Source organism: Fringilla coelebs, assembly GCF_963513975.1.
Source record: "Fringilla coelebs genome assembly, chromosome: 5".
NCBI lineage: Eukaryota > Metazoa > Chordata > Aves > Passeriformes > Fringillidae > Fringilla > Fringilla coelebs.
The window spans coordinates 58,334,193-58,360,912 of record NC_140033.1 but is presented as its reverse complement, the minus strand read 5'-3'; the positions used below and the strand labels follow the sequence as shown (position 1 = coordinate 58,360,912).

General features: G+C 40.0%; 1 protein-coding gene across 1 annotated transcript; it reads left to right on the top strand.

Moving 5' to 3' along the window:
* Nucleotides 1-498: 498 nt before the first annotated feature.
* ARFGAP3 (ARF GTPase activating protein 3) lies at nucleotides 499-26,709 on the top strand. Its single transcript, XM_084206138.1, has 16 exons — nucleotides 499-648; nucleotides 6,240-6,358; nucleotides 6,813-6,885; nucleotides 9,386-9,517; nucleotides 10,937-11,023; nucleotides 11,846-11,927; nucleotides 12,211-12,267; nucleotides 13,351-13,397; nucleotides 14,497-14,639; nucleotides 16,669-16,794; nucleotides 17,230-17,352; nucleotides 19,870-20,007; nucleotides 20,684-20,807; nucleotides 21,720-21,810; nucleotides 25,046-25,167; nucleotides 25,822-26,709. The coding sequence occupies exons 1-16, from the start codon at nucleotides 580-582 to the stop codon at nucleotides 25,837-25,839; spliced, it is 1,551 nt and encodes a 516-aa protein (XP_084062264.1). The 5' UTR covers nucleotides 499-579; the 3' UTR covers nucleotides 25,840-26,709.
* Nucleotides 26,710-26,720: the final 11 nt, after the last annotated feature.

Sequence of the window (26,720 nt, the reverse complement as noted above, 5' to 3'; positions counted from 1 at the left end):
GCTCCCTGGACAGGAGGGTGAAGCCAGCTGGGGGGCAGGCTCTGCTCCCAGGGAACAAGGGACAAGAGGAGAGAACACAGTCTTAAGCTTTCCAGGGGAGGTTAGTTTGGACATAAGGTGGATTTATTTCATGGAAAGGGTGATTAGATATGGGAACGGGCTGCCCAGGGAGGCGGCGGAGTCCCCGTCCCGGGAGCTGTGGGAATGCCGCACGTGGCGCTCGGTGCCGCGGTGCGGCTGACGCGGCGGCGAGCGTTCAAAGGTTGGGCTCGCTCATCTCCGCGGTCTCTTCCAGACCGGGTGCTCCCGTGACCCTGAGCAGGGCGCAGCCGGTGGGTGCGCGTTTCCCACCACCGCCAGCACCCCCTCGCACCGCGCACCCCGGGGCCGCCTCGCTCCGCTCCCGTTTCCGCGGCAACCGGGCGGGCCGGGCGGGGCCGCACCGCCCTCGGCGCCAGGCGCGGGGCGGCCGGCCTAGGCGGGCGGAGCGTCCCGGGAGCGGCGGCGCGGGCAGCCCCGGCAGCCCCGGCCCTTCTCCCTCGCGGCTCCCCCGGCGGCCCTGCCGTCTCTCCCGGCGCCATGTGCGAGCCCAGCAAGCAGGACATCGCCGCCATCTTCAAGCGGCTCCGCTCCGTGCCCACCAACAAGGTAAGGGCCGGGCCGGGCCGGCGGGCAGCGCTCAGCCGCGGTGACACGTCGCACAGCCGGCGGGGCGGGGGAGGCGCGGGGCCCGCAGCCGGGCACGTCCGGCCCGGGACAACAGCGAAAAGGCCCGGTGGGTCCTCGGTGTGGCTGTCCCGGGAGCGGGGGAGCTCTTCCCTGCCTGCCTCTCGTCCCTCCGGCCGGCATCTCGCATCCGAAGGGATGAGCCCTTGGGGAGGGAGGCGCGGCGCCCACCGGGTGCCTCAGGTCTACTGCGAGGGTCAGCTCTGCTGAGCATAAAAGCAAGTTCCCAACCAGCTGCAGTGTTGAGTGTGTGTTTATTTTATTTTTTTCCCCCTGTTTTCATTATCCAGCGAAGTGGCACAGCCACTCCTGCAGTGATAAAAGTTTGTTGTTTTTGGATCCCCTTGGGCTTGTCCCGTGCTCAAGTGGGTTTTCGTGGTGTGACGGTGTTTCTGCAGTGCCCGTGGGGCTGGGAAAGGTGGCTGGCCAGGTGACGCGGCACAAGTGCCTTCAGCTGCTCTGTGCTGCTTGTTTGTGTTGGCTTTGCCATGTACGCTGAGAACATATGTGAAATATACACCCACCAGGAAACTTCTGATTAGCGTTATGAAGGAACACGTTGAGTTTGTTTTCTGGGAATAGGAATCCGGATGTCTGTCTCTGGTCCAAAACTGACTTCTAGTCTTTGATCACAGTTCATTAAGACTGTACAGGTCTGGTTTCTCAAAGCAGAGCTCAGAGATGAGCACTCAGTTTCTAATAAAAGTATTCTTAAAACTTGCCTTTGCAATGGGGTAAAAAGTTTATCAGGGAAAGGTCCTAGTCCCATCAACGACGGTGAGAGATCTCTTACGAGCTCCTGAAATTTGCTGGCCCTCTGCCTGAAAATTGAGTAGTTTAAGGCTATTGTGTTCCTTTTTTTGTATTGGGATCACAGGAGAACTAGAGAGTACTGCCCCTGTCTGGCAAGTGTGGAGTGCCCTGTGCTGGACTCCTTGTTACGGTGTAAGCAGGTGGATGTGGTACTTGTGGTTGCTCAGGTGTATCTGCCTCCCCATGTCAGATGCCACACAGAAATTCAGTGTTGACATAGCAATAGTAGCACCGAGAACTCGATAACAATGCCGTGGTGCCCGGTCTGGGTGACCTAAGAAGGCAGAGAGGGAGAGTGGAAAGCAGCAGCTTACATCTCACAACTCTCCCACTCCTGCCTGTTCTCCTGAAGAAAAAGTTGTTTCTTCCATCAGTTTCTCCTCTCGTGTTTGTTTCCTTTCTGCTGTGCTCTTCTTAAGCAGTCTACCTGCCCCTTTTATTTGCAAGTCTTTTTTGGGGGGGGGGGGGAGGAAAGACATGGGAAAGTGCAAATATTGAAAAGCATTCTGGGTTAAAAGCTGAGTAATTTGCTTTAGCAGTGCAGTTCTTGGGTAGAGTTTGGGAAGAACTGCCTGGTCTAGGCAGGCATGTGCATTTACAGTCTTCTGGGTGCTCTGCAGTAGTTCTTAGTGCATGTGAGCTTCAGAAAATAATTCTCATTTAAATAAATGAGAATTTATTTAAATTTATATGTGGTTAATATATATTTTAATATATATTTATATATATAATATGTGGGTTAGAGTGTGTTGAAAGTGATGTTTTAATAATTGCCCTGAAATTAACATCTGTAATTTGATGTTAGTTCCCTTTATGATGAGCTTTTGAGTTTTTGGTGACTTTGGGTGTTACATAATGTAGAGCTAGCTGCCTGATGACAGCAGACTGTTGATCAGCTGCCTGATGACTTAACAAACATGTTACAGTTGTAGGATGTATTTTGTACCCATAAATATGTTCATAGTCCTTAAGCTACTTGATACTGTTAACTTGAGTGTTTGAGTTCTACAGCTCAGCCCCTTTGAAGACTTGTACACTCAGGCTGTGCTAAAAGTCTCTTTGATTCTGTCAGACCTTTTAGGTCTGTTCCTCTGAAAATGTTGCTTCATTTCTTTCTTTCATCCTGTCTCTGCTTGGACTCCCAGTGTGTGTGTTGTGCTGGAGGTTTATCAGTAGTTGAGTTTTGTTATTACAGTGTGTGTTTGGGTGTGGTTTGTGTTTGTGTGAGGTTTTGCCCCAGCATGGACTCTACTATCTTGTGTCCCTTAAGTCATTTTGAGATCATGACGCTTCCAAGACGGGCAGTCCTCTTGCCTTCCCGTGGCCAGCCCTGCAGCTCCCTCCCTTACGGTGGCATTGCTGGCCAGGTGGCTGTGCTGTGAGTTGGCCCTACCTTTGCTCTGAGTCCAAGTGCCCGTGCAGAGCTGCTTCCCAACGGGATCAGCTGCTGGATTAGTAGTGCTGATGCAAGAGAAGAAGGAAAGCATATCTGGGGACAGTGACTGGTGACTAAGAGGAGCTGCTTGGGTTTAGATCCCCTTGGCTGAGTGTGGCACTGCCTCCTGAGTTCCAGCTGGGTTAGTGCTCAGGCAGCTGGATCCACAGCCCGGGAATGGCAAGGTGTGATCTGCCCTGGGGCTGGAGCCCCGTTCTGGGGAGGTTCAAAATGTAGAGGCTGAAAGTCTCTGTGTAACCCTGAGCTCAGGGATAAGTGCTCTTCCTACTCACCTCTTCTGCTTGTGCCAAAAATAGCATTTCTGTCAGCTATTTATTACTGCATTTCCATAGCCAAGGTCAATATTTTATTTATTTCTTTGTTAATGTAGGTGCTTTGCGCAAGGTGGATGTTTTATGATTTATTGGCTGCTTGCTGTGGATTATACTGAAATCTCTGGGCTTGCTCTTGTACAAACATCTCAGTTAGGTCTTCGGCTGGTTTTTCTCCAAAGTGACTCTTACTGAATCTGCACTGTGAAGTGTTTCAACACAAAGTAAACAAAAAGCATGCCAAGTGTATTTTGAAAGCACTAGATTATTTAAGCGTATCCTTCAAATTTATTTTTAATCAATATTTTAATATTTTAATTGCACCTAAATCTGTACAGAAAATACAATTTGTTTTTAAAATGGAAACAATTTCTTAGGGTGGTTCTGAAATAGATTTTAATTTCTTCCCCCTGATTCTTCTTAAAATTTATCTGGTGAGAAGCACTTTAAAAATTGAGAAAACTAAGAAAATGAGTCTAAATGTTAGTGAAACATGCATCTATTTCTGTTGCATAACATTGATGGAAATAGCAGTTCCTCCTTTGCTTTCAGAAGAAAATTGGGTGTTTCTGCTTGCATCTTAGTCCTGAAAGGTACATTTTTATGCCTGGGAATAATCTCCACAGGTGTCTGGTAGGGACTCCTGTGTGACTGAAAATACTGAGCTGTGGCAGCCAACTCCAAGGTGATGTAATTGACTTTAAGATGTTGAAATTACAAAGTGCTCATAATTGGAAGAAAGGAAAGGGAAAGGAGAAGAATCTTCAGGTATGTTTATAACTGAAGTTTTAAAAACATGGGTGTTTTTTTAACCACCCACTCCAGATTCTCGTTTCCCATTTGTACTCCAGGGAATTTCCACAAGACTTCCAGCTCTAAGTCAGCTTTGCTCTCCTGTATCAGAAGTGAGACCAAGGTTGCTCTCTTGGCTTTGGTTTCAAGCAGTATCTTCTCATTTTTTGTTGACCTATCCTCCTTTGGCCATGCAAGAAAAGGCCTGAAAATAGTCAATTTAAAATGAAAATGAATCTCATGTTTTTTAAGGAGCTGCGTCACAGAATTTGAGAAAAAAAGAACAAGTTCTGGCTACTTAGGCTGCGTGTTTTCTTAGAATATGGCATACATGAAGTCTTACTCATTCTTCTTTTCCCCCGCCAATTCTGTGCCATTCTTCCACCTGAGCTTGTTTCAGGAGCTCCCTCTAACCCCTCCTGTTGTCACCCATTCTGTGTTGCTCTCATTTCTGCTGTATGCCAGTGAATGCCCCATTTCCACATACAGGAGTGGGATATGTAAGTAGCATTAATAAGTGTCAGGTCCCTGTTGAGAGGGAAAGGCAGGACTTGCAGCTGGAGGAGCTGTGATCTCCATGATCTCTGTGTGTGTTACCAGTCATTACCTAACTGAAGCTCACCCTTAAAGTGTTCAGTTGTAGGAAGAGTTAATGCTGGATCTGCCAGTGAACTGTGCTTGTGCTGGAGAAATTTGGACTGCCCAAGCTAAATAGACCCTCTTTAAACTGAGGAGTTTAGCCTCAAACTGCTCCTGGGCATGTAGTTGAAATTCATTTGGTTGGATGATGGGTGACATGACTTGAGCCCAGACTCAGGGCTTGTTTGACTATGTATGTACGAAAAAATAGAGACAAAAATCTTTGTCCAGGTTTACAGAGGGAGTTTCTGGCAAGAAGACTTCTTAATTTTATTTTTATTTTGTTGTTCAGCTTGGCAAGGAGGTGCTAGAAGCTCTGTGGCCTGTTTATGATGTTCCATATGTCCCCACCTGGCTTGGAATAAACTTTATTTTTTATATCTTCATATAGCTAAAACTATCATTGCTATATGAGGATGCATGAAGTTTATAGGAAGACGTTAAAGGATAAAGTTGCAAATTGGAAAGCTGTCAATTTGTGTGTAAAAGCTTGTCTCTCTGTGGAGTTATTTCTTATTAGGTGCCCCTGGGTGGATGCTTTTATTGTAAAAATACTTCTCTGCAATCATTGCAGATACTCTGAAAAAGCATTGATCAGATAAAATCCTGTCATACAGGAATAGATGTGTACACTTGGAATTAACTCAGAATAGCTGTTTCTGTTTAGTTATTGTATTCCTTGCATTTGATAATTTATTTGTATCAGATAATTTTTTCTGGTTCTTGCTTTCCTTGGTCAAAGAAGCACAAAATTCAAAATAGCTGAAAAAGGACTTGAAAGTCGTGGTTTACTGACCTGCAAAGTGTATGAGACACACACAGACACAGCTGTTGCTGTTTTGGCTGAATGTTAGAGGTCCATCATGGTGGCAGAGGGTAGGAAATTCCCGGGTTTGTCCATGCAGTAATTGTGGACCTGGTTGCTTTTTAACCAGCGTGGCACAGACAGTGGAAAGGCTGATGTGGCAATTGGTGTGTGATGAATCATGCGAATATCTGCAGAGGCTGTCTGGATAAGCAGTGCTCAGAGGCCTTCTTCACACAGCTGGATTGCCATGGCTTGCCCTGAAGGTCAAGGTTTCAGTATAGGAAAGTAGATGATGAGGGCATTAGTCCTCTGATAACCTTCTGGGGACCCAAAGGTGCAACATGAGGAGAGGCTGCCTTCGGGGAAATATTTCTTAACCACTTTTCTATTCCAGCAGTGCTGGAAGTGCTGTGTTAAACGTGTGTTTGAACTAGGCTGATGTAGGTTCTCTGACCTGGTTTCTCAACCTGTGTACAGTGGTTATTTTTGGAAATGGGGAGGCTGTAGTTGTGTGGGCAGATTGTGTAACTCCTCTTTAGATGCCTAAAATTAGGATACATGGAGTTGTCATGTCAACAAACGCCGTAAGAATGAGTTAACAAAGTTGGATCACTACAGGGGTGTTACATTGACCTATAATACTACTCTAGGCCTGCTCAAGTCCTGTTACTGATGTTTGCTTGCTTGCTTTAAGGTGTGTTTTGACTGTGGAGCAAAGAACCCCAGCTGGGCAAGCATCACCTATGGAGTGTTTCTCTGTATCGACTGCTCAGGGACCCACCGGTCCCTTGGCGTTCACTTGAGTTTCATTCGGTAAGTATTGCTGAGTTTTGACAGCAAAATTCATCTTTGAATAGTTCACAGACCTGCTCAGAGAGGAAAACCCATTCTTCCTTCAGCTTCTGATTGTGTTGGTTTTGCTGTATCTGATAACTTCTTGGTAATTGTGTTCAATTTGCCAGCTTTGCTTCCTGAAGCAGCTCATTGTGGTGGCACCCGAATTCTACCCTTCCAAGCCAAACTATTCTGTGGTTCTGGTACTTGGGTAGTGCTCAGGCAGTCAGCTGGTGCAGTAAATCTGCACCCTGAGCTGGTTCTATTCCAGGTGAGTGTCCCAGCTGCTGACTCAGGGCCTTTTGGGGTCTGATAAATAACTACAGATTACAAAAAAAAAAAGGTGGGGAGAGAAACAGTTGGCAAAAAAGCAGAAACAAAGTGATTTTAAATGGCTTTGGTGGTGACACTAAAAACATTTCTTTGTGTTTAGGTCAACAGAACTGGATTCCAATTGGTCCTGGTTCCAGCTGAGATGCATGCAGGTCGGAGGAAATGCAAATGCTGTACGTACTCCCAAGTCTTTGCTTTGCACATTGAAGCTTGGTAGGCTTGGAAAATGTTGTTTGTCCTTACTGTCTCTCTTCCTGGGATTATTTTTATTTTTCCAGTCCTTTTTCTTTGTTACAGCATCCTCCCCTGCCCCACCTCCCCATCTTTAAAGAATTCCTCTTGATGCTGATTTCATCCTCCATTCTTGCACCTTCTCCATTTTGGTATAGTCTGAAAATGTTTTGTTTTTCTCTTAGAAGTCAGTGATGAAAATCACTGGAGAGGCCAGATCAGGTTCCTTGTCAATACACATCTAATTTAGACAGCTGCTCAAAGATGGCTTGTAAAGCAAGCTTATGGCTCCTTCCTGTGACCATCATTCCTTCCATGGCTCATTAAAAAACTATGCCAAAATGCATGGAACTGCCAAAGTCACCCTGGAGTAAGGATCTGACTTCATCTGAATTAGCACTGCAGATAAGACATGCTGCATTTTTGGAGGGGGACTAGCAGCGTCATGGTTTGGGCCAATTCACATTGGCTGTTACTTTCAACTTGATTTTTTGTGTACTTACACAGCATGTTTGTAAATTGAAGTTCTGTTGACAGCTGTCTTGTTCTCAGTCTCCCTTTTTGTTTTTTGTAAGCTCTTTGGCAATCTTTTCCCAGCTTTTTCCACAAATAACTGAGAATGATTCCTTAAGTTGGCCCACAAAGTGTGGGAACATGCAACTTCCAAAAGCAATTTCTGCTGAATGCTTATCCCTTCTATTTTTTTCATTTATGCTTGGTCCTTAATGTTGTTTCTTTAAGAAGCTTCACCCAAGCTTGCTTTCCATAGTGTTTTCCTTGACAGTTTTAACTATCTTAATTCTTTAGGGTTTTTCTAATTTTTTTTCCTATTTGCATATAAAAAACACTGACTTCAGGGTCATTGTTACTTCTCTTCCATTTCTGTATTTTCCAGTCAGATATCTTTCTTTGAATTTGGCATGCAGCAAGTCACTATCTCAGGCTTACAGATCTGAGCAGTTACATGGTGTCTTTTCCCTCTTTTTCTTCTGCCTGTCCTTGCTAAATTATTCCTTTCCATGTTAGTACTGTTGTTATATAAATGTCCTCATCCAGTTATGTCACTTAGTACAAAAAAAATCACAGCTTTGACTAATGAGAAGAGGGGGATTTCATGTTAAGAATAATCATCATATTCTTAATCATGTCAAGAATAGTTTCTTTTTTAGCCAAATGCTTAAAAGCCTTGATTAAATGATATCAATTCTGCTATGTAAAGGGTTTGAGGCAGCTGGAAAGAAGAGATGGCAAAGTCTGAAAAAGTCTTCTGTTAGTCTTAGAAAGCCTATTAGCAGAAGAATAGCAATAAACCATAATTGTTTACTTTTGTGGGGTTTTGTCTTCCTTCTTGGCTGTCACTGTTTCCTGTCATACATTGTACCAAGAGGTGCAGTATGCCCTCAGCAACTCCCCCAATACCTTAAATTCTCAATGGTCTGCTTTGGATTATTTCAGCAGATTAATACTTGAAATTTGAAAAAACAGATTGGTAAATTGTCTGGACATTTGAAGTAAAATTAACACTTTTCTTTTAATGGCACTGAAAAACTGTTCCCTTTTGGTTCCACTTTAATACCAAATTCTAGTTTTACAAACTATTGGCTAGAAGCCGTGCTAGATTAATATCAATCTTTTGTATTCTGTAATTGCCTGATGATGCTGAATCCTGGATGACAGCAGTCCTGAGCTTCCTGTTGTGTTTCAGATATCTGGAAAATCCAGTGTCCTTAGTTCCTTGTGCTTTCAGATCAAATCTCTATGGTAGTTGGAATTAGGGTTTCTACGAAGCCCCTCTGAGTACCAAGTTAATAAGTGTATACATGCAGAAATAGGTATTTACATGCAGAAATGCACAATATTCATTTATTAATTTTATAGAAATACACAAGCCTGTAAACATATCTGGGCACATAGATATGTGTTTATGTCTATAAACATATCTGCCCATATGTCTATGCATATATCAGTGTGCCCAGACACCTCTTTCATTTGAATGAAGACCATTTTTGTACACTCATTTTGATACTATTGAGCATACACTGATCTCTCCAGCCTGACAGAGATGAATCCAAGCAGTGCCTTTCAGAACATTAGGAATGCCCTCTGGAGCACAGCTACTGGCAATTAATTTTACCTCTTCCTTCCTCTTAATCACTTAATTTCAGAACAAGGATTTTTTGTATGTAATGGAAGCTTGTATCTGTATGTGCTCTTAAAGCATCACACTGATGTATTGGATTTTTTTCTGCTTTATTTATATGTAAAATGTCACCAGAGTGGAGTTTTCTTTGTACTTTGCAGATTACTTAGACTTCATAATTTAAAAGATTAGATTTAGGCAGAGGAGCAGAGTAGTTTGCTGCATTGCAATATATTTTTGTGTCAAATATCATTAGTTTTTAAGCCTGTTCCTCACAGCATTTTCTGTGCTCTGCTTCCCAGTCTGCTTTTTTCCACCAACATGGGTGCACCACCAATGACACCAATGCCAAGTACAACAGTCGTGCTGCTCAGCTCTACAAGGAGAAGATCAAATCTCTTGCAACACAGGCCACGAGAAAGCATGGGACTGATGTGAGTAGTGTGTGTCCTGAGGCCTGGAGATTCCTGAAAAACTTCACCTTCTTTCCCTCTAAAATCACTTTAAATTTCCAATCAGTAATATAAAAGATTATCAGTCTTCAGATAACGTGGCCATTTCTCCATGAACCATGTAGTGGTTTTATTTTTGCTTATCTGAAATTGAATGTTTAGAGGAGTACAGCATGAAAAATTGTAATGGAATTAACTACAGATTGTGTGTGACATAAGTGGGGCTTGTTTTGATCAGGTAAATAATGTATTTTTTGGTTTTTCCCTATAAAAATATTATTTGGGAAATCAGCAAGTTGTGTAGAACTTGCTGTCCTCCATCAGAAATACTGAGGCAGTTCATGCAAGCTGTCAAAACATTGTTAGGTTGCTGACAGGAGTTAGGCACAGTGTCCAGAATTGATTTCTGAAGTGTTAGATAAGTTTGACAGCACTTCTCTTCTTCATACACAGAAAGCATGTTTTGATTGTTTAATTCAGATTGTTGAAGTTTGTGACTGGTTCATTTGAAAATGATCAGATGAGTGGAAATTAAAATCAAGAAGGCGTGATTTTTTTCTCTTATCTATGCATCAAACAGCATGAAATTTAATAGGTAATTATAATCGTAATTATTCATACCATGGGCAATAGAATCCACATCGCAAAGTTCAGAGGATATTTCTTTTGACTTTGTAAACAGCTGAAGATGTAAAATGTGTTCAAGTAAGCGCAATATACTGTGTGTTTCTAAGTTTATGGCAAATTCCCCAAATGACTCTTTGAAGAACTGTGATTATCTTGCTTCAATCACAGGTTCTATCCAATAGTTTGATACTAAATATTTGAAAAAAATCACTAAATATTTAGTAAATATTTTTAGCTGTGCACTGCAAACTAAAGTGATTATATGCTATTAAAATTGCTGAAGTAAATTATTCAGATAATTGCATTTAGTATCAACCATTGCCTCCCCTGTCACATGTTAAAAAATCCCTTTTCTGACTTAGTGATAGAGCTGATTGCTGAATGGTGAGGTGAGCTTGTTGTACCTTCACTGTCCTTTCTGACTGAGGTCATTATTCCTGCATGGAGTAGGAAGAGCTGTGAGAAAAGATTTGTCTTGAAGTGCAGGTCACGGGTTGGAGTCCCGTCCTGCAGTCCTGTGGCACTTGGGGACCCCAGCCCCGAGATCTGGCTTTGGCTTATCCACCAGGAGCACATGAAACATGTATGAATTCAATAAAAAAAGGAATTTCATCTATTGAACACTAGTTAAATTTGTAAGGAAAAAATATGGACAAGAAAAAAAATCAATACCTTTTAATCTGAAAACAAAACAGAGTTTTTTTAAGATTAATGCATTGGAAAAAAAAAAACATTCATGCAATTAACCTGTAAAAATCTGGCTCTTAACTATAGCTATGGACAGATGCATGTGGAGTGCCACCAGCATCACCTCAGAACAAAGAGGAGGAAGATTTTTTTGCATCCCATGTTTCTACCAAGGTACAAATTACCTGTCTAATTCTTGTTTGCTGTCTGAACACTTTGCTTGACTGTGAGCTCTATGGTGAAGATCAAACCCTGAAAGAAAACTTTAGAGGGAAAAGATAGGTCAGGGTGTTAATATTTACCTGCTTTTCCTTCTGAGAGTCTAAGAATTCTTTCTGGATGTGAACCACTTCCTAAGATGATCATTTTAAATGACCCAAATAGCAGCTAAATATGGAATGAAAATCTATTTTTTTGTACACACAACAATTCCACTTGGAGCCAGGATTTCTTGCTTGGAAGTGCTCTGATATAAATGTACTGTGTGGTACCTTGAGTTTTCAATCAGCAAAGTGTAACAGTTCTTACAGCATTTGTTGGGACCTGGTCACAAACCTGCCTTTTGAGGGGGATGTGTTTGAAGGGAGTGGGAGGATGCACCAGGAATGTTGGGAGGACTGCTCACAATCAAAATGTGTGAAAAACAGGAAGTGCGAGAGCTTCTAGTGGGGAGAAGGTGTGGTGATTATGTGTAAGTAAATCATCAAAATACATATTACTGGTTTTGATAGTGAACATACAGTAAACTGAATTCCTGAGAGCAGAAATAAAAGTGCTCAGGAGTGGGTTGAAACCCTCTTGCTTTTAGTAAAGGTAGGCATTTCTTGTAATTTTAATACTGCTCTTAGAGTACAGGTTTTCATCCTAAGAGCTGTAATCATAAGAATTCAATATTAATAAACCAGTGATGCTTAGGCAGTCTTTAGCTAAGTGCTCATATTTATTTGGTGTATTCTATTTTCTGTGCACTTTTGATTCTGTCTTTTTTTTTCCAAGGCAAAAGATACAGAGTGGATGTTACCAGAACCAGTTTCTCTCCAGCAGAAAACTTCAGAAAACATTCCAGAATCCTGTGAAGGTATGACTGATTCTTTGCTAACAATAACTTGCATTTTTCTGATATTCTCTTAGTTTAGTCTCTTTTTACCTTGCTTTAATAGTTAAATAACCTAACCATGCTTAATAACACAAGAATTTGGGATGCCTGCTGCCCTTTTAGTGACAGGAAAGCTGTGATGGAAATTCCACATTATGGTGTCTCTACCAGGCACTACCCTGAGTACAGTGAGATGTGTTTTGGTACTTCATGCATTTTAAAGAGCCTTCTGATATTATTACCCTTGTTATTCCTTATCTTTTAGGATCAGAACATGGACCAAGTGTTGATGGCCTTAGCACATCCCCACAGCCTGCATTAGGTAATGAGTGCAAGCAGCAGAAGAGAGCAGCAAGTACAGGCAACCCAAATATCCCTTTGGACAGAGAATGCCTGCCTAGGAAGAGCTCTGGAAATAGATTCTGCTCCCTTTTCAGAAATCTGAACATAGGAACTTGGACTGGAAAAATCCTGTGTAGATAATGCAATACCTTCAGTGACCAGGCTCTTATACATGACACTGAGCAGTTTGTCATACTGTGAGGAAGGAAGAAAAGCTGATGCAGATAGAATAGAGTAAAATACCTCAGTGATTTGTCACTGTGAGGCTTGTCCTGCAGGACCAGGCTTCTGAGAACAAAGTGTTCATTCTCAGCAGCACAGAGGTAGTAAAGAAGTGCTGTCTGGGCCTTTTTCAGTTCTTTAGGGAGGTATGGTCTTCATCACTGTTTTTGTTGGGTTTGGTTATTTTAGAGCTGGAGACTACAAAAAACTTCACTGGATGCACCTCCTGCTTTTCTCATTTGCATGTTCTCCTAAAACAAGTGCTTTTCTTGGTTGGTTTGGATATCACAAGTTCTGTCTAAAGGGAACAATCTCTGTTCTGTGTATGCCCCTTTCCACACAAATTTCAGCTCAGAGTATTTTTTCTGTTTGCACAGGCATCCACTTGGATGCTATAGGAGCAGTTGATAATATAGGAGCTGTTGATAATGCTTGTGATGTTTTAATGGTGCAGATATGTTCTCTGTGTGTCACTGGGGGGTTTGAACACAGCCAATGCCTTTCTAGACAGGAAAAAACTCATCTTGGAAGTGATTGAGAAGAGCAAGTTCTGCTTTCCTGTTCTGTTAACTAGCAGGAACCTGCAACAGACAACTGAGCTGTAATTTTATTTCTATTGCGTATTTCCCATAGATTCCAATCCAAGGTAGCTCCCCACATTTTCTTGGAGATAACCACAGCTCTGTTACATAGCTTGGTTTAGTACTCAGCCCCTCAGTGTAGAAAGACATGAAAATAAATGCCAAAAACTATTTTGAGGTTGATGTTACAGAAATTTTCTTCTGCAGTTCTGGAGTTAATAAAATTTGTATGTTAACTAATGTATATTTAATCCTTGCAGAGAACACCACCTTCATAAAAAAGAAGCCAAATCAAGCTAAGAAGGGGGTAAGTGTATGTAAACAAAGAGTATTTTTAACTGTATTATAGGTCATTTATTTCAAGATAGTGTAAAGATAGTTTACAGACTTGCTTTGCATGGGACCTTAGCACTTTCTTAGCATCTGGTCTCTGTAGAAAGGCAGGAAGAGAGTTTAGTGTCTCTGAATGATGGTTCAAGGCACAGGAAAACTGAGGAAGGCAGCTCAAGTTCTGAATGTGTGGCTGTTGCAACTGAAGAAACAGCCTAATAGTCACCCTAATGCCACCCTGATCATGGGCTGTCAGGGTGACAGCTTCTTGCAGGGACTCACTCCTTTTAAGTCTGGGACACTGTAGGACAGAAGATTTTGAAGGTTTATTGCAGCAGATAATTTAGATTAAATGCCATGATTTTGTACTCCCACTAGAAGACCCTAATAGCCAAGAGGAATTTTTTATTCAGAGTGGTTTGTGCAGATCTGTTCCCTTCCACTGAGAACAACAGAACTGGGTTGAACAGAGTGGTACAGTTTGTGATCTGTGTGTGCATGGCCTGGAGCTTTTACATGAAGGCTTTAAAGCAATAAAAGGTGAAGATAAATGCATTATGAATTTTACTGTTGCTGCAGTGTTGCAGGTGAGGAATTAAACACAGAGGAGACTAAGAGCAGCAGTTTGAGGGCTGTGCCACCATTTGAGTCAGCACCATTGTATCCATGTCTGCAGTATTAAGTGTTTTATAAATCTGACAATGGTTCCATTGCAACAAAATTTATTATATTATTCCTATACAACAGAAAAAAACAAAGTTGTTCTACGTGTTATATTTGTTTGAACTTGTTAATCTCTGAACAATTAAAACTTGAATACTTCAATTTTTCTGTGGGACTTCACTGCAAAGCTAACTTAATTTGTAAGAACAATTAGCAGAAGCAGAATTTTGAAGTCCAAAATATGGAAAGACGTATTTTCTCTGCTCCAGATTGTCCTTGCTGTCTGCAAGGACTGCTCCCAGACAGGATGTAGTGTTTGCTGTTGCTTTCACATCTGGCTGTTGAGTCAGCTGAGGTGGTTGTCTCAGTTACAGTTTTGGGGCTTCTAGTTTTTTCTTTTTCAATAATTCCAGCTTGGTGCCAAAAAAGGTGGTTTGGGAGCCCAGAAAGTGAGCAGCCAAAGCTTTAATGAGATTGAAAAACAAGCACAAGCTGTAGATAAAATGAAGGAACAAGATCTTCACAGTAGTAAGAAGACTGAGAAGGAAGAGCCACTGTAAGTATGAATTAATTACACAATGGTAAACCATGAAGCCTAATTTAATGAGCTAATTGACAGCATTTTAAATACTACCATAGATTAGCATATGCAAGTAAAACTTCAGTTCTTAAAAAAAATTCCCAGACAGACATAGTTAAGATGAGCCATGCAGTAATTCCCCCAGTGCCTTTTTTTTTGCTATTAAATATATGTTTACACAGTTGATTACTATAGAAAATTAAGTATTAAGAAGACTCTTGGCTCTTGGGTTTTTCTCTTCTCATGCTAGTTACCTAGTTTATTTTGGTTTGGTGCAGTGAGCTTAATGCTATTGAAAGCAGTCTTTCCAAGAGCATAGGGAATATTCAGCTTGTACTTATTTAAACTTCCTCTGCTCTTACCCAGTATGTCTCAAACTGCCTGATGAAGTTTTCAGCTGATTTATACTGGAACTGCCTTCACTTTCACCAAAACGCTTTGAATAATTCTGTCTGAAGTCTTGAATCTGTTGGTGCACCTTAATAAATACTCAGCCCTAAAGCTCAGAGGGTGCTGTTCCTGATTCCTCTGCTATGTGCTTTTGGTTTTTAATATTTCATTGATTGTCATCAAAATGATACTACTAAATAGTTGGTCAGTGTACGCTTGCACTGTTACAGAGCTCAACATCTGTCAGGTGCTAGGAATCCATCCTATAACCTTTTAAGAAGTTTTCTGAATTGTTACATAATTACAGCATTACTTTTTGCTCATGATCCCAAGGTCTTTTGTTTATCACCTCCTCCCCATTCCTTCTGCTCACTTTTCTGTTGTCCTTGCAGAAATGAATGTTTTGGTTGCATTAAAAATGCCTGTCCCAAGGGGATCATTTGAAGTGTTTTAACCACAACATCATGGTTCTTGGTGTTTGCCAAAAACTACCAGTGGAGAGACTCTGAAGTAACAACTGAATAATCAGAAAAAGGATTGTTCATGTATTATTATTCTTTATCAATATTGTCTTTGACTATAATTTAGTTTGGAAGAAAGTCTGAAGCAGTGTCTTGGGTTTTGTGTCACAAATGTATAAATCTAAAGATCCAAGCCAACTTTTATTAAAAGACCTGCAACCTTTCTGCTGTAGCTGAAACCCTCTAAAAACGCTTGTAAACATGCACATACACTGAGTTTATGGATCCAGTCCCAGTGGAGGCAAGAGAACTGTATTTCCCTGAGATTATCAATTAGGTGGCAGAAGATACCAAAATGAAAGGAGGGGTGAACTCTGCTAAAATTGCATTTGCTTCCAACTACTTTGTGTGGTGTTTTTAATTTTAAAAGCTTGAGTAATAAGCTTTATGAAATTAATTCAATATGACTTTTTTATCTGGCAAGGAGTGGAAGTGATTCTTTTGTAGTTTAGTATTTGGAAGGAGGAAGAGTTCTGAGACTTAATTGTGATTTTGAATTCTTACAATTTCCTTATCTTCTGCTGTGCTCTGACAAGAATAGATAGCTGAAATTACATCTAAAAACCTCATCAGTATTCCCATTTGTTTTAATCAACAGCAAATAACATTTTGATGTTCATGAAATAGATTTCCTGAGAAGGGCTCCTAATCTTCCTGCATAAAGTGCTGGGTAGATGTTATCAGTTATTCCTTTCTGTTTGCAGCACATCTACCAGCAGCATCCAAAATCTCATATGCCTTTCTTCTGAAAGTTCATTTGTACTTCATGCCAGTTGAGACTTATGAACTAAAATATTGCTTATTAAAATCAATATAAATTGTATCCCTTTTGACCTGACAAATTAAATTTAAGCAGTATTTCTGCAATTCTGTAATCAGGATGAAAACCTCAGTCTCTGCTGCAATGGTGTGACTGGAAAATATTAAGATGGTTTAGAGGTAAGGGATGGAGACTTAGCTGGGCCCAGATGTGCCTTAAGGGAAGACATTAGAAAATACAGTGCTGAAATAAATCTCATTAATGTTCTACTAATATTCCTGGGCTGATTCAGTGTAGCATTGGACATTTATCTGATAACTGTGTTTTTTTCCAGTGTATCATCTTTAAGGTTGGCCTACAGAGATCTTGATATTAAAGCCAAAGAAGAAACCTTAAACCTCTCTGGTAAGAAGAAAACAGAACTGGAGAGGCTTGGCATGGGATTGGGCAGCAGTAGGAGGTATGTGGAGTTCTGGAAACTGTATTTGAAATACTCTGTGGTTTTATGCACTTATCCCTCATTTTACTCAGGAAATTAAGAAATGCACTAGAGCATGTTATGGAAACTTGAGCAATATCAGCAAAAAAGAATCATCTCTTTGTCAAGGGGAAACTTCTGATAGATTTGAGTTCTAACCTGCCAGACAGAGGTCAACCTAGATCGTGTTTTCCAGCTGTTAGAATGGGCTTTGTGTTCACAAGTCCTGTCCCTGCTTGAGAGAGCAACAGTTTTCCAAGGGTTTCCTTTATTTTAATTCTTCTTTCTTTAAATGGCTGCATAGCTTGGGCTTTCTCAGCAAGCTTCAGAAACTAGATTTGGGCTTTGATTTCTTTTTTTTCTTTTAGAGTGTGAGTTTTGTCATCTCTTGACATGCTTATTTTCTTCTGTCCCCAGTGGCATTTCTCACTCAGTCGCCTCAGAGATGCAAACAATTGAGCAGGAAACACCTACAATTGCAAAGCCAAAGAAGAAGTACATGGATGATGTGGAAGACTCTTACTTCTCTTCTAGCTCAAGGTATTCTGTAAGCTTTTGATTCTGGATGGGCCCAGAAGTTTATGCGAGTTCCATAAAAATATGCACAGTGTTTTTGAAAGCTGAGATGGAGGAAGTTTGAAGCTGTGTACACACCCAGCATACTTTCAGGGGACATCTGAATCAGAAGAGTGGTGGGAAAGTTGGCTTTGCCTTGGTGACAGATGGATTTGTGAAGGAGGGGAGGTAGTTTGTTGGAAAAGTGGTCTGAACTATTTGTTTGTAGATATTATCTTGTCCAGAGTCTAGTCTCTGCTTGCACAGACAGTTGCCGTATAAACTTCTATTTGCTGTATTCCAAATCCAGTGAATTTTTTGTCAGAATGATTTGTGTTCATTCCTTTTTTCTTTCTTTCTTCTGTTGTCTTCAAATTAAATAAGCATTGAAGTCTGATATTAGATGTACTACAGTTGCATCATTCTCTGCATGCCAAATGCACAGACCTCAACCTTTTTGAGGGATTGTGCTGGGTGTGTTGTGTGGATGTCTGCAGTCCTATTTCAGAGACTTTTATGTATCTGAACATAAAATGTGAGTGAAAAATAATTGAAACATTTGTTATCAGAGGATGAATGCAATACTCACTGTAAAATATTGCTCTTGGGAGAAGAAAAATAATTAAATGTTACAGGCACCAATTGCAATGAAGCAGCTGTTTCTGGACTGAGATGTAAACAGGTGTTGCTTTCATAAACTGCCTTTATTGGATTCATGCCACAGCAACATGAGAAATTGTACCTAATTGCTTGTAGACAGGCAATAAAAGCACAAAGGCTTTTGTGTCACTATTGTGTAGTGCAATCACTGCAACAGAAATACAAATGTGGGTCCAAGGAAAGTGGCAGCAGTCTTGTAAAATAAAGCACAGCATTTCAGTGCTTGCCTGAAAAGAACTGTTACTGCTCCAAATTATTCATCAGCTACCAGCAGGCAAAGGATGAATTATGGAGGAGCCATTTAATGTGTTGTGGTTCAGTGATTAGAGGATAGATTGTAACCTGGCTGTTCCCTGCTCTTGTTGTTCTGCTTGGAGCTGGGAGGATCTAGTTGGAGTTGGTACACAAGTTCATTCTCTTTAAAGAAAGAACAGTCAGATTTGGACTTCTTAAGGGTATTATTATCCTTTATTTCAAGCTGTGACTCTGAAATAGAGGCAAAGTAGCTTTAGCGTCATCTCAGTATATGCCCAAAAACAAAATAATCATACTGGATATTAAGTGTTGATAAGTGAATTAAGCAAGCTAAAGGTCTCAAGGTTTAGACATATAATTGAAGCCTCTGAAAATCCTGAATTTTGATATTTTCTTTTGCTACAGTAAATAAAATAATTTTATTGCTGCAATAAAATCTTTACTAACATCACAATGTAAGTTTTTAACATTTTTGTGTTAAATGCAGTTTTTCTTTCTCTCCCCCACTCCAAATACTGAAGAAGTATTTTGCAAAGCTGCAAAAATCTGAGAGGAAAGGTTAGAGAAAATAAACACTTCTACCCAAATCAGCTCATGCAGCCCCTGCCCAATGGCATGGTTTTGGTGGCCATTGTGAGACTGGAAAGCTTCAAATCCATAAGAACGCTTTGATTGTTTGTTACTATGGAATTTATAAAATTGTGTGGTTTCTTTTTGTCTCTCAGGAGAAAGGCTTCTGCTTTTTGTAGAAGTTCATTCCAAATCTGTCCCTCGTATTTTCCATGCTCAGTGCTGAGACTTTGCTGCTGCAGGTGTCACATTTCTCATAAGCTGCAAAAACAAGTGGCCTGACCTTTCATAGAGCAAACATGGAGAATTTTTTTTTAAGAGTATTTTTCACAAGATGCAGGTGCAGACTTTAATATCCTATCTTGTTCTACTGAATTGTTCCATTCTCCTGTCCCCCTGTGGTTTTGATCATCTTTCTCCCCATCCTGGTCATAGCCAAACTTCAGGTAAATTTCTTCAAGCACAAAATCTTAATCTTTGGCATTTTAATAGGTTTTGATGTTTTTGTTTTTTTTTTCCCAAATACTTTTTACATATGCTGAGGTATGTGTTGGTGATCAAAAGGGGAAAAGATCAAATCATGTACCAGAATTTACAAACATGCTTCATTTTCTTCCCTTTTCCATATTTTGTGTTTTCCCCACGGTTTTGATGTGCAAGAGAAGATTGCCTTATAAAATTCAGACTCACTTTCAAGAAATATGTTTTTAGCATTTAATTTCAATAAAATGTGTGGTAAAACTCAAAATTTCTTAATATTAGAACTAAAAAAAAAATCCAGAACCAGAAATAAAGGCTTTCCTGCCAGTTCTGAGCCCTTGGATTCAACTGTACAAAGCTTCTAAAGCAGTATTGTGAAATCCAAATTACTCACTGACAACTGTAATTTTGGTGAAAACATACTTGCTAGTGAATACTTACAGCAGTCATTATCTAACAACAAATAAATATATTCCCACTTTTCAATAAATAACAAAGTTCTGACTTTTCAATAGGCTTTTCTTTCTTTCATTCTAGGTACTCTGATTCTTCGGATCTGAGGAGCAGCACTTTCTCTAAATGGGATGACAATTCAGATGCTTTTTGGAAGAAAGAAAATAATAGTAAAGACATTGATATATTGTTAACCTCAAAAAGCACAGGATTTTCAGACAGGTACAGTAAGAAAACCACTGATTTTTGTCCAGAAAGCCCAAGTTTTAATGTGATTTGAGTCCTGGTCATAGTAGTGGGATTTTCTTCAGTCTATAGAAGGAGAATTTGGCCAGAACTTCCATCAGCAGTCAAGGGATCTCCTGACTGAATTTCTTTTGTAAGCTGAATGTCTTCCATACATTTTAAGCACTGTCTGTTGTGGTCAGAGATGTTCAGTGTATGTAGTGGAGGTAATTCCCAAACACTTTCAGGAAAAGAGGAAGTAGAACAAAAGATGTGGGGAGAAACTCAAATATTTGCACTGTTCTGAGCACATACCTGCTTTGTTTATTGTGTGATGAATCAAAGGAAACCTTGTTAACAAATGAATGAAAATTTGGAGTGCTCAGTTCTGAGGCTGAAGGTACTAGAGACATAAACAACAGGTCTGATTGTGATGATAAAAAATATATTTTCTTTATGACAGCTGTATTTCTATCTTTGTAACCAAGTAGAGGATTTAAGAATGGGGGGGGGGGTATGTGCTTGGTTGGTGTTTTCTGCCTCTCTTCCTCTTACTTTAAATCATATTTTTCATTTACTTGTACAGTTTGAGCACTTCAGTGCTTCTTGTTTGATTCCTTTCATTCTCATGTGGGTGAGGTTTCTGTCCCTGATGCATTTTATTTCCTTTCAGGCCTGCATCCCGACGTAAGCCTGAATATGAACCTTCTGCAAACACAGATGAGGCACAGAAGAAATTTGGCAATGTCAAAGCCATTTCATCAGACATGTACTTTGGAAGGCAAGATCAGGCTGATGTAAGTAGGAAACAGTGATAAGTATTTTTAAATGTAAAAATATTCTTTGACTATAAAAATGGTATTCTTGTGAGTAAGAGAGAAAGGAGTAAATAGTTAAAATTGGGAGAATTAGTGAGCCTATGGAATTATGTCCCCTTGATTATTTATTTGATAGAAATGTACAAATTTCAGATTGTTTATAATTTAATTTTAGGGAATTGGAGTTGCATGTAGGGCTTTACCTCCATCATTCTTCTTTCATGATAGAAGTGGTAGACTATGATTTAACGCTCCTGATTTTTTATAGAACCAGGCTTAATTTGTTCTAGATGCCAACAAACCACTGCTGAAACATCTTCCTGCTGTGTATTTGTTACATGAAAACATCATTAATGTTGTAAAGCTAACCAAGTAAAGAAATTGTTCTGTGAATTGCATGGAGTTGAATCAGCCTAGAAAAAAGAGATTAGTATTGTGCTGCATTTTGGAGGTGAGATACAGATTTTGAGTGAAAAACTAACAGTGTAAGTACTAATTAAAAATATAATTACTGTTTGCAGGGAACTTGGAAAAAGTTGAGTTAAGTGTCCTGTGGTTGGAAGGGTCAGCAGGATGTTAACTGCAGTGCTTTCTCCTTGGTTTCACATTTTTTAATTGTTGTTTTTAATGGCTGCACAGTTTTCCAGCAGTTGTAGGGTAACTAACAGCTGGTGGGACCTTTGGGGTTGCAATGATAAATGTCACTCTTGGGTAACTCAGAAATGAGATGGTGGCAAACTCAGTGTAAGTGATGGGAAAACTGAAATGGGCACAACTTTCAGTATGGTCCACTTTAGTTCTAAATGTCTGTAGTCTCTCACATTATCTGACATGACCTCAAAAGGGGACATCAAGGTGATAAAATCCTCTTTATTCTCAATTCTTTTCCAGTATGAAGCAAGGGCTCGGCTAGAAAGGCTTTCTGGAAGCACATCCATAAGTTCTGCTGACTTGTTTGAAGACCAGAGGAAACAATCAACAGGTACATATCTAACAGTGAGAAACTGGAGCACGTGGGGAGTGCAGGCCCTGACTCTGCTTCTAATCACAGTCATCACTGTGTTCTGCCAGCAGAATGCTAATAGCTCAAACAGGCATGGCAGGTCTAGTCATTGTTTAAAAATTAACCCCTTAAATTTCAAGTTCTCCATTTTTGATTCTGTAAGTTCAGTATTTTATACTGGGAGCTGTGTTGCAAATAACAGACTGTTTGGTAGATAAATTTTATCAAAGAAAAACTGTAATATTTTCCAATGAGCAAGCACCTAAATGGAATCTCAGGTTACCATAAGTAGCTCATTAGCTGTCATAATACTGGATCTAGGAAAAATCATTAAATCAATGTTAGTGGACTTGAAATTCCCATGTAATCTGTTGCATGGCATATCCATTCAGTGGGATATTTGTTTCTACCTCTGGCCTTGCAGAATTACTAAGGAAGATCTTCATTGTCTGTTTCAAAGATTTGTTGGAGCACCTCACATGGGAGAGTGTAGTTCATCAAATCAGAAAGGGAGAAAGATTAGATTGAGTGAAAAGAAGCCCCTTAGGGTATTGAAAATGTCTCATGCTTTCTTTCCAACACGTCTTGAATTGTGCAATAATGTGCAATGGAAAAGGTGGCAAATGCTGGAACATTTTATAGGCTTAATCAGTTGAGTTTCATTCCTTAACTTTAGAAGAAATTGGAAAGAGAAGAGTTACTGAAGAACTTGAAATCTGTGAGTAATTATTCAAACAGCCTGGAAAAACAAACAGTGCAGCATCTGATTTTATTTTGGAAAAGTAAGAGGGAAAAACCCCAAAACATGTGGCTGTTTACTTTTGATCCCCTGAAAGCAAATTTGAATACACTGACTAGCAGAGAACACACACACAGAGGAAACAGAATTTTATATTAACTATACAGTTAATGTAATACATAATTAAAGCTATAATTTATATTATAGGTAATATATTTATTTTAGGTATTATATTACCATATAGTTATTTATAACTCCTGTTATTGGTTGCTTAACTAAAACCAGAGTTTAGGAAAAAAAAAGTTAAGGAGGGAAGAAGATATCAAGCAGAAATCACAGTAAGTTGCTTTACCCTCTTGAAAGAGCATTTGATACATGGTGTCATAAATTCACACCATATCAAGTACTGAAACTTCTTTTCTGCATGTCTCTGCTACACCCATCACCCCAAAAACTGAGGGGTGGCCCTTCTTGGAGAAATGCTACTGCAGTGACAGTTTGTCTGGTGTGGAATTAATGCCCAGACTATCATTAGTTCCATAAAATAAATGTAATCAGGACACTGTCAATAAAAACACCACTGTAGTTCTGGAGTCCTTGCCAGGATAAAATGTCCTTTGCTCTAGGGTTGTTTCTATGAGCACTGATGAGGTGTCAGTGTGGGGCTCCTTGCTTTTGTACAGAATGCTGTAGGGAAGTTTTTAACCAAAGAGGGAGGGGGCTGCAAGAAAAAGCCTTTTTGCATTGTTTCAAAGCTGATGCTTATTAAAATTAAGTGGCTGACTTGGAGGTGCTGATTTGGAAGGAAACCGCAAGAAAAGGAGGTGCTTTCCTGCCTTGTGTGCATGAACTTTTTCAGACCAACCAAACTTAGCCAGCAAATGATGATGGAATTCTTGTGGCTGAGAAGTGGTTAGAGCTTCTCAGGTTCTTTGTATCTGCAGATTTTGCTTCTATGACTGATTTTAGTAACAAAAATGCCTTAAGCATTTGATGAGTGGAATAGATCGTAAGGAAGTCCAAGTTACAGCTCAGAAATAGGGCTGTGTGAGGGAACTCTTGAAGATAATCTGTAAAGAGCATCTATAATATCTATAAACCTGTGCTGGGTTGAAGGATTGGAGTGGAAAGTTCTCTTAATGTGACGATGTGTCTGTGCTACAAACCATACAAACCATCCTTTTATCTTAGGTAAAACAAATTATCTCCAGGATTGTCTGTCTCAGCCTGCTAAGGAGGCAGGTGCCTTTAACTTCCGAGGACAGAGGAGCTACAGGTTCCCTCTTCCTTCTCTCTCCTCCTCCACCCCTGTTCAGAAGATTAAAAGGAGTCTGCATTTGGAAAATGCTCTGCTTTGGGATGGTTACTCCCTGGAGTCCCATTTATTCCCCTGATCTTTGGGGTGACCTCATTGTGGCCTTGCAGTGCCTGAAGGGAGCCCACAGGAAAGATGGAGAGAGACTCTTGACAAGGGCCTGGAGTGACAGGACAAGGGGCAATGGCTTCACTGACGGAGAAGAGGTTTAGATTGGATATTGGGGAAAAATTGTCCCCTGTGAGGGTGGGAAGGCCCTGGCACAGAGAAGCTCTGGCTGCCCCTGGATCCCTGGAGGTGTCCAAGGCCAGGTTGGATGGGGCTTGGAACAACCTGGGATAGTAGCAAGTGTCCCTGCCTGTGGCAGGGGGTTGGAACGAGATGATCTTTGAGGTTCTTTCCAGCCCAGGCCATTCTGGGGCTGACTCTGTGATCATGTTCTGTGATTCTGGTTTACTTGGATTTGTGCCTTTGACAGTATCCCATATTTGACACTAAGGCATGCCAGTAATTATTTTCACCAATCAGTGGGTGACAGTAATGGTTAGCATGTTAATACTTAGCATGCAGTTAGTTTAGAGTGCAGTTAGAGTAGTTAATTAATTATCTTCAATTTCTGTTACTTTTAGACCTTCACTTTCCATTATAACAGCCGAGCTAATTCTGTCCAAATTTTAAGGAAGGCTGGTTTGCCAGCATTGTTCCAGAGTTATAAAACCTAATTTATTTACATTTACTGTAATTTCTTTGGATTTTTCCAAGCCTCAAATGTAGTAAGGCAAAATGTTTGTGTTGTATACAAATAGGGTTCATCATTTCAGCCACCTCTGAAGTGCATTCATCTTTAAATTGCAAGGGGATAACAGCTGTTGAGGATACAGAACAACATTGTCACAGACTGGAAGTACACAATAAGATGACAATAAGTCATCCACTATCCAAACATTAATTGCTTTGCTGGGAATGCAGAGTGTAGAGGATGACACTCTTGGGTGGAATTATGAAAACCTGAAAACAATCCAAAGGAAATGCATTTAAGACATTGAGATCTCTGTCTAGTACTCCTAGTCATACATTGGATTTCAGGGAGAAAAAAAAAAAGGGTTGATATTAATATTTTATAATTCTGTTTCCTCCATGTGTGTGTGTTCTCCTTTTAGGAAGCTACAATATTACCAATGTCTTGTCTTCAGCTCCTGATATAACTCAGTTTAAACAAGGAGTAAAATCTGTGGCTGGAAAACTTTCTGTCCTTGCTAATGGAGTCATGACATCTATACAGGTGAGTAAAAATATCACGATCTATTAACCATCAGTTGAAGCCTTTCTATAGGGATTTAGTACCATGGATCCTGCCACTGAATTATCTTTAGGGAGAACAGAATGCATTTGGTTTTGAGCTCTGTAGACCTCTCAAAGTAGACAGTAAATCTTTATAATTTAGAAAATAAATCTGTCTCTGCTAGCTCACCTTCATTAGGATATATTTTTTCTTACAATTAAAAAATCCCATCATGAAAGTTATTTGTTGTCACTCTTATTTTAAACTCATCACAGTTCCTAACTCAGAACGGAATAGTTTGGGTTGAAGGGATCTGCAGTGATCATCCAGCCTAACTCTTGTTTTGGCTCTCTAGTTGACCTTTGATCCATGTTTTTGTATGAAATAAGCCATCCTGGCCTCAGTGTCCAGCATGTTTTATGCTCCAGTCACTTGGCAACTCCTCTATGAGGTCATTGGGAGCTCTCAGATGTTTGAAAATCAGGCTGATTATCCTGGAATTCAACTTAAACTCCAGTTCTTAGAAGCACTGGTCAGTTTTCTGAAATCTTAAAGAATTCAGCTGCTCTTTACTGCACAAATTGAAATAAAACTGATTTCTTTGCATGGAAAACCCACTCATACCTGGTTTGTTACTTGTTTTTACTTTTCTAGGACCGATATGGTTCCTAACTGAAGCTAAAGGATTCCTCTTCAGGCACACAAGTAATCACTCTGCTGATTCAAATGAAGGTTGCCTTAAGACTGATGATGTTTTTACCCGTTTCTTAGTGCAGATTTCTGACTCAGCCTCTTCTTAGTGCTGTCTCATCTTAACAGAGCGGAAATCTTGCAGCAACTTGTTACATTGCATATACTTTTTCTTTTTTCTTCCTTTCCAAACTTTATTTCTTAACAGCCTTATTGTTAGATAAGCTGGGAGCTTTATTTTATTACTGGCTCTGTCTGTGAGGCAGGAAGGAGAAAGGAGGTGGTGGTGTTCAGTAGACTGTAGCAAAATATACATTTAATTTAAACCTGTGTTGCCAGGAAGTAAAAGTTCTTGAAGTCATAAATTGATGTGCATTAAAATGGTGGGGAATTAGTGGTTTAATACAGTATTCCAGCTAGAAGGTTCTGTGCTTAGATGTGACATGTGGAGAAGTCAAAATGTGGTAATGCTGAATAGTGGATTTCACCTTGTTGTGGGAACAGTCTATTTATTCCTAGTTTTGAAAGTTACAAAAAAAATTGCAATATAGAATCCTTAAGTGCTTTTAAAAATTCTGTATTGTGTAAAAATTGAAAAAAAACTTGAAATATACTAAGGGCCTAATAGAGTAGTTAATTAAATACTTGTTAAAAATGTTTAGCACAATCTTAGATTTTTGATAAATTATCAATTATTGAATAAGGAAATAGGGGGCTGTGTTTTAGACAGTCTAGAATTTATTGCTGATGACATCCTGCATAAAAATGATTATGACCTTAAAGAATAAACTTTTCAACCAAGAATGAGTTCCAGTTAATTCTGTTCTGTAATTTTCTTAATTCAAATTTGTAAACTGCTGATA

What these genes read in the sequence shown, in the direction of transcription:
- ARFGAP3 (XM_084206138.1), top strand. Translation starts at nt 580, where the DNA reads ATGTGCGAGCCCAGCAAGCAGGACATCGCCGCCATCTTCAAGCGGCTC. An exon ending in GTTCACTTGAGTTTCATTCG is followed by an intron (nt 6,359 to 6,812) that starts GTAAGTATTGCT and finishes CTTTGTGTTTAG; the next exon opens with GTCAACAGAACTGGATTCCA. An exon ending in GAAGGCAAGATCAGGCTGAT is followed by an intron (nt 20,808 to 21,719) that starts GTAAGTAGGAAA and finishes ATTCTTTTCCAG; the next exon opens with TATGAAGCAAGGGCTCGGCT.